The sequence below is a fragment of the Fragaria vesca genome, linkage group LG4 (assembly GCF_000184155.1).
Source record: "Fragaria vesca subsp. vesca linkage group LG4, FraVesHawaii_1.0, whole genome shotgun sequence".
Classification (NCBI taxonomy): Eukaryota; Viridiplantae; Streptophyta; class Magnoliopsida; order Rosales; family Rosaceae; genus Fragaria; species Fragaria vesca.
The window spans coordinates 17,547,191-17,555,141 of record NC_020494.1 but is presented as its reverse complement, the minus strand read 5'-3'; the positions used below and the strand labels follow the sequence as shown (position 1 = coordinate 17,555,141).

Sequence of the window (7,951 nt, the reverse complement as noted above, 5' to 3'; positions counted from 1 at the left end):
GCAAATCATAATTTTAACGAGCATGAAACTCTCTAAGATGATATTGATCATGTTCGCAAGTAGCATGTTAAACTTGCGTTCTACATAATTCGAGAACTTGTAATACAATAACACATAAGCTAGCAGAACTTTAGCTTTTCAAACAAACTAGCTAACATCAAGCACCATCAACCTCCTGAATGCAATCTTGATGTACTTAAAAAGTATGGATCTCAAATGCCCAATCATGCTGCTTAATTATCAAGGAAAGTTTAGTATGTCTTCTCCATCATCAAAAACAAATAAATGCTGGGCCTATGTGCCTTAGGGTTTCTAATTTTAGTTGGGCTTTGTTTTGTATCTGGATTAGACCTAATATGGACTTTTATTTTGTATGTTGGGCCTATGTGTCTTATCTGCTGGGCCTCTGTGCCTTTTGCTCGGGCCTATGTGCCTCTTATTCTGGGGCCTTCGTGTGCCTCTTATTTTGGAGTCTCTATATGTTTCTTGTATTTAATCTGATCCTTGTGATCTTTTAATAGAAATTTCTATGACCAAAAAAAAACAAATAAATGCGAAATCATACGCTGCCGCTGGAACCGTCCGCAGAGGATAACAGGTTCTGGAGCATTACATCACTTGTAAGACAGCAGACGCCTGATGGATGGATACGGTGGACCCCACGTCATAGGACGAGGACCTGAGACGATATCTCTGAATCTCTGATGCGTAGGGGACTGATTGGAAGGTGGGTTAATAGATCGGGTGGGGCCCACCCAGAACACGTTTTGACGTCACGGGAATTACCCCAACGATTCTTGTCCCATGTGGCCATGTACAGTGAATCTGTTACACTTGCCACTTACCGTTTACCGGTAAAACATCTAAAAGTGAATCTGAGAGAGCTGGGGCTTGGGGTGGGCCGGACCGGGCCGGTGCCCGGTGGGGTGAAGTTGAACTATGAACCTCAAGGTAACAATGACTAGATCATTGGAATTGGTTAAATGAAATCATTGAAATGGGATGATACTTCACTCGATTCTTAGTTACATCTTAGATACGGGATTAAAGTTTTTTTTACTATAGTTACAATTTATAGATGGTTTCACAACTTTTTATGAGTAGCGATTAGATGAATCTAATGATGTTATATATTATGCATTGTTCGGTTTTTCATAAATTTATTTTTTAGGTTTGAAGTTATAATTATGTCATTTTGAAGTGCTCATTTAATCGATGTTATACTTTGGTCGAAACGGATTAGAGATTGTACACGTTTCAAATTGGAACGTGTGAGATCCAAATCTCTGGAATCAATAATTTTAAATACCTGTTTTCTTTAGGTGCAAGCATAAAGCTGGAATAGCTCAGTTGGTTAGAGCGTGTGGCTGTTAACCACAAGGTCGGAGGTTCGAACCCTCCTTCTAGCGTTTTACACATTCATTAGGTCAGATCTTTCTCTTCCTATTTCCTCTTCTTTTTTTTCTTTTTTTTATTTAGAGAAAGATCGAAAGAGAGGACTGGGAAGTGGAGACTCCTTAGTTGCTCGGCTTTTGGTTTCCTATTCGCACGAGGACTTCGTAACTTGATTTCTATTAATCTCAGGAGGACTTTTCCTAAACATTTACTAAACCATAACTTAACATGGCGTACGAGGAAGCCATTGCCCAACTTTCGAAGCTCTTGAGTGAGAAACCCGACCTCAAAGGCATGGCCGGCGCAAAGATCAAGCAGATAACCGCCGAGTTGGAGAAGGCCGCCGGTTCGAAGCAGTTGGACCCGGTGGAGAGAATCCAAACCGGGTTCGTTCACTTCAAGACGGAGAAGTTTGAGAGACATGTCGACTTATACGGCAAGCTTGCCACCGGCCAAACCCCCAAGTTTATGGTTTTTGCATGCTCAGATTCTCGAGTGTGCCCTTCCCACATCCTTAACTTTCAGCCTGGGGAGGCCTTCGTGGTCCGAAACGTCGCCAACATGGTCCCTTCATGCAACAAAACACACTACTCCTCAGTTGGGGCGGCAGTTGAATACGCCGTGCTACGTTTGAGAGTGGAGAACATTGTGGTTATGGGACACAGCCGCTGCGGCGGTATAAAAGGGCTCATGTCGATCCCGGACGACGGGGGCCGTGACGGTGACGACGAGTTTGTTGAGAGTTGGGTCAAAATATGTGCACCTGCAAAGGCCAAGGTTAAGTCAGCTCATAGTGATCTAAGTTTTGCAGAGCAGTGCAAAGTCTTGGAGAAGGAGGCTGTGAATGTGTCACTTGGGAACTTATTGACGTACCCATTTGTTAGAGAGGCCGTTGCGAACAATACTCTTTCTCTTCAGGGTGGATACTACGACTTCGTTAACGGTAGTTTCCAGTTCTGGCATTTTGATTTCAACACTGCACCCAAATTGTATGCATCATAATATATAGGAAAATAATGTGGTATGGTAATTATAATTAGTTTCTCTATTCTCCTTTCTATGCATATCAAACATATATCTTCCTAGCTTCAAGCGTACAGGTAATACAGTGATCAATGTTCTTGTAGCTAGGCAATGCTGTCTCTTTTTTTTTTTTTTTTCGGTTTTCGTTTAGGCAATCCTGCTTGTATGTAGGTGTGTTGTGGTTTAGATTTTCATATTACAAGCTTAGAAAAATAAAAACTACTCTGCTCTCGGTTAAATGCAAATAGAGAGAATGGGCCTGCTCTAGTTAAGGGCCCTTTAATTTTTAGAGTTGCCCTAATCAAATTCTTGAATACTCTACATAATTCTGTATTTGGGATTTGGGGTTGCAAGCCAACCATCGCTCCCATTTTGTTGGCTTGAAACCTTGCCAAATCTGATCTCTTAAAACTCCATTTAAATGACAAAAATTGTCACTTTGAAATATCGTATAATTTCTATTTCAAAATTACACAATTTAGTTTCATCATTCATTATTTGGCGTAATTTGTAAAAAATATCATGATCAGTACATCTCATTTGAATAGGTCACTACTTTTATATAATTGAGTTAAATTTACCACAAGTCCAGAACACAAACATCCTTCTCAACAACAAGCAGCTTGTTACCACTAATGTGATTTTAACAAGTATCATGAAGCGAAATGTCGTGGAGTTGGGTTGTCAATGTAAATATGTAATGCATCTTAATAATTGAGACTTGTGTGGCCAAGATGCAGACTTCAACATCATATCACCTGCTTGTACACATGCAGTAGTTGTCCGTGGGAACCTTAACTCACCAATCAAAGGTATAAAATCGTCGACCTACCAAATTGCCTTCTTTGAATATATACACCAAACCACGCAAATGTTGGACATGACCTATAAAACCCTTTTTACGGCATTGTGACATAATAATATTGTAACCACATTTCTTGCAATGCATGCAAATTCTGGTGGGTAAGTTATGTTTTTTTTTTTTCTTGTAGTACTCGTGGTTTCACTTATTTACTTATCAAAGGACAAATTTGACAATAAGGTAAATACCACTTAACCACTTATTATACGAAGTTGTCGTTTCAATTATAAGTAAGCCCACCATATTTATTATTTGATAAAATCCAACGATTGAAGCAAAACTGCTATTGCATATAATAATTTTCTCTACTATTAAATTTACATACAACACAATCATACAAATTTAGAGCATTATTTTTTTATTAAGTAACAATATGATCTTTTCTGCCTTACAAATTATTTTTCTATCATGATAAATTGAATGATGCATTGAAATACATAAAAGCCTTCCCCAACAATTTTACAATGAACCAGTACATTCTGCTTCCTAAAGCACACAATGTCATGAACATAATTAATATTTTCAGAGATTAAACACATAAAAATTCAACAAAAACCAATTGAAACAGAAAAATGAATGAAGAAGGACAATGATGGTAAATAAGTGTGTTTTGACCGGACTTTTTCCTCGAGAAAGCCGGAGGGAAAGTAGATGATGCTCTGCTGTCAGATATTCTCGGGAGTTGGGAGGAGGAGACACAGAGGACATGAGATGCCATCAATGTGGGGACCCCCATCCACCTCCACTAGGGGCGTTTTCGTCACACCACATATACAGTGGCAGTTTCGTTATATTTGTGGGAAACGAGGGGTGGACTTCTGCGTAGGCAGGCGGGTTCAGTTTAGAAGCCCAAGAATCGTGGACACAGATCGACATGGGGATTTGAGACAGGAGAGAGAGTGTGTTTGAGATTGAGTGTAGGGTTTTATTTCATTTTTAAAGAAAAATAAAAATAATTAATTCGGAATTTCGCCGCAAAATAGAAATACATGTACGGACAAGCGCTGGAATCTCATGACTCAGGGTTGTCCGGCCGTCTATTACGGTTTGGTTATTTTTTTTTTTTTTTTTTCGTAAAACTACGGTTTGGTCTTTCTCCTTGATGAATTGAAAAATAAAGTTATTTAGTGGAATATGTCACATTTTTATGTTTAAATCGCATGAACGAACAAAAGAGTTTTTGATAAAAATTCTATAATGATGACCACGACGGTTTAATAACATGCATATTGAAAATTGAAATTATTAATCTGAAGTTAAAATACGCATCAAATTGTTAGTGTTATTATAAAGTCCTCGCTAAAAACTTTTTCTCATATAAACAACTCAAATGATGCGAATAGTGTAAACTAAGTTAGTTAAACGACAACATCGATCAAACTCGATTTTAATCATTCTTCAAGAAAATCCCCGCGGAAGATAACATGGATATCATCTGTGTTGTTCTTAATCCAGTTACATGCTATTGTTATCCGTATCATGATAAGTGTGGACTCATTTTCTTTCTTATAAATCTGTATGGTCACATTTCAAGATTTCTTGTTCCCTTGGAGATCTAGAGTATGAAACAATTAATTTTTCTCAAATCTATGCCCATTACATACCGTCAGTAATGTGGCACGCTTAATATCACAACAGCTATATATGAACTTTGCAATAAATCTGACCATGCCTAATTTTGTTGATGATGACCCATTTATGTGACAAATCTGTCACCAACTCGTTTAAATTTCAATCACTCTGAAAATGATTTGTTCTGTTTTTGTGTAAATTTGATGACTTTGCCATATTAAATCCTCAATTGACTTGTACCGTTTGATATTTTTGGGTGCAGATATATGCTTTTCACCAAAGCTGTGATTCTGTTTCAAAATCCTTTTCGGCCAATAACCACATGCTATGCAACAACAAATTGTGGGGAAGGACATGTAATTGCTGTATTGCGGAAAAAGCAAAAATAGGAGGAATTTTATGAGCCCTAGTCCAAGAGGTCCATGAAAATAACCGAATAAGGCCCAAACTTGTCCTTAATTTCTTTTCGGTCAAATCACATATAGAATTTGGTTGTTTTCGACTTTACAATTTGTTATGTAAGATATGCGGCCTAAAACAAAAACAATTATGCTATTAAAATCCATGGTGACATGATAGACAATAAGTATGAGAGTAGTTAGTTTGGTATAATTATTTTAGTGTCATCTCAATAAGCGTTTTGAGATGATATTTCAACATAGATTTGTCTGTCCTACCGACGCGAGATAAGAACGGTCATACCTAAAAATTTCTGTTTGAAACCTTATGGTCTCGATAAATAAAAAAAAATGTAAGTAAAAACAAACAACAAAAGTTGAGAAAACAAACCACCATATATGATAAAAAAGAAAACTACTGGTAATGGCGGCGATGTGTTTGGAGAATCTATCATTTCTAGTTGTAGATGTAATTACTCTTTATGAGACTGTATCATAAGATACGGTATTACCTTGTTGAAGTTGTTACCTGCAAATGTTTGAAGGTGGAAATAATTGCTGCATCTTTTCATGCATAGAGATTGCTAAACAGTAATTAAAATGTACCCAATTCAATGTTGCTTTCAATTCTTCCAGATGAAAACAACCAATTTCAAGGTGGGGTTACCCTATTCAATGAAATATAGTAAATAACTGAGTTGGCTTTGCACCTGCTTATCAGAAAATAAGTGCAGAGTAGATCTGAAAAATTTCATCACCTTTACTTGTGCGACATCGAAGTATCAGACCCTTCCACAAAGAGTAAGGGATAGTTTGGTACTTTGGTATTGCTGTGTTTTAAAAAAAAACTGTTGTTATTGTATTTCAAAAATAATCAGCGGTGGATTAAAACAATTTTATGTTTGGTAAATATTAGTTTTAAAAGCTGCTGCCAGTGACATATAATTTTTTTTTATAAAAAAAAAAAAAACTGTTTTCCTGTAGTTTACCACCTAACACTATAAAATTTAAAAATTTAGATAAAAAGTTTTTTTTTTTTTCAAAAACGAAGCTATACCAACGGGGCCTAAGAACAACAAAAAATACTAATTGTATAAGTACGTATAAGCCCAAAATATTTTGTTTGGCAAACCCCTGATAAATTTGAATTGAGATCAGTTGCGTTTTCTTTTCAAATAAGTATAATTTCAAACGGTTGAATTTTATACCTAATTCGAACGAACATGTCTAAACCTAACTCGTTATGAGTAAACCAGTAGTATTCATTGCATTCAAGTAATTCTTGGTTCCATCTTATAAAAAGAAAATATAATTCTTAGGCTCTTAGAGCATCTTTAGCAATGCTAGCCATATTTGAGTTAAATTTTCATCAAATTAGCTAAAATGTTATTTTGGCTAGCCACTTTAGAAATGTGTATGCATCAATACTCTCTATTTTAGCTAGCATTACATTAATATTATTCTTCAAATAAAGATTAAATAGTTTAAATGTATTTATATATCACTTAAAATATCTTAAAATGAATGTAATAAATCATAGCTAGTCTCATTTGAGTTATCTCGCTAGCTAAATATAGCTAAAAGTTATAATAGCTTAAGTTTGACTAGTCTGCTGGAGCTCCTAAAACATATAAAAAAACTAAACACGCTCTCTAAAATAGCTAAAAGCTAAAATAAAGAGTCTGTTAAAATTGCTTTTAGTTTTGTATATATCAATTTTACATTCACCCCTCCCCCCCCCAAAAGAAAAAATGACCAAAAATTTGCATTAATGGACACTAAATGAAAAATCAATAAAGAGCTTGAGCTTTCAAATAGCGGGACATCATTGCATAATAGATCATAAACCACTGTGGGGCCCATCACATCTAGTTAAACCCAAATCTTCCACTAGATGGAAAGCTTCACACATTTTCTATGAAAGTGACCATAGGATAAGTATAGGACCACATTTTTTTAGGTCTAAGGTTTGGAAAAACTATAATTCTATTTTTTCTCTCAAAAATATCTAGATTGATTGTGTGATTACTTGACCAACTTAACCACATGTGGACATGTTAGGTTGGATGGATTAGGGTGTCTCTTTGTACTTAAACATGTGAATGGGAGTGTGTTTAAATATAATGACATAATATGTATTTTCTAAATCTATATCTCCGCCTATTGATCGATTAATGATCACTACGAGCTACCACATAGTTTATTATTTCATGTTCTTGTTTCAATGAAAAATGTAAGATGATTACACATATTAAGATTCAATTTAATAAAACAAAACTTTTATTCTCACAATGATAAATTACAATTTTGATTCACAAATGTCTATTATTATAGATAATATACCCTTCTAAGGTGATGTACACTCACTGCTACATTGATGTATGGCAAACCATCCATATAACAAGACTCATGAAAATGAGAAGACTGCAGATTGGTTTTGTTTTCTTTTGGGGCGGAATTTGCGATAGGATTGGAGACATGAATTTTCATGCATATCTGGGTTACTTGAAGTGGCTGTGTACCAAGTTAGAGTTTTTGTCTGGAATTGGGATGGACAGTTTGGTCATTCAAATTAAACAGCGAACATGATTGACTGCACTTCTGTAAAGGCATCCCATCCTATGGTCCAGGACAACTTGTGTGCATTCTTTGCTCGTTGGATTTATATTTATGTTTCTAACTGTACGTTATATGATTTCAA

The 7,951-nt window shown here is 35.8% G+C and overlaps 1 protein-coding gene and 1 non-coding gene across 2 annotated transcripts; both read left to right on the top strand.

Annotated features, from left to right (window-relative positions):
- Nucleotides 1–1,335: 1,335 nt before the first annotated feature.
- TRNAN-GUU lies at nucleotides 1,336–1,409 on the top strand. The gene has a single exon. It is a non-coding gene; the product is annotated as a tRNA-Asn (tRNA).
- A 214-nt stretch (nucleotides 1,410–1,623) lies between these two features.
- On the top strand, nucleotides 1,624–2,397 carry LOC101294939 (carbonic anhydrase, chloroplastic-like). The gene has a single exon (XM_004298350.1). The coding sequence runs from the start codon at nucleotides 1,624–1,626 to the stop codon at nucleotides 2,395–2,397; it is 774 nt and encodes a 257-aa protein (XP_004298398.1).
- Nucleotides 2,398–7,951: the final 5,554 nt, after the last annotated feature.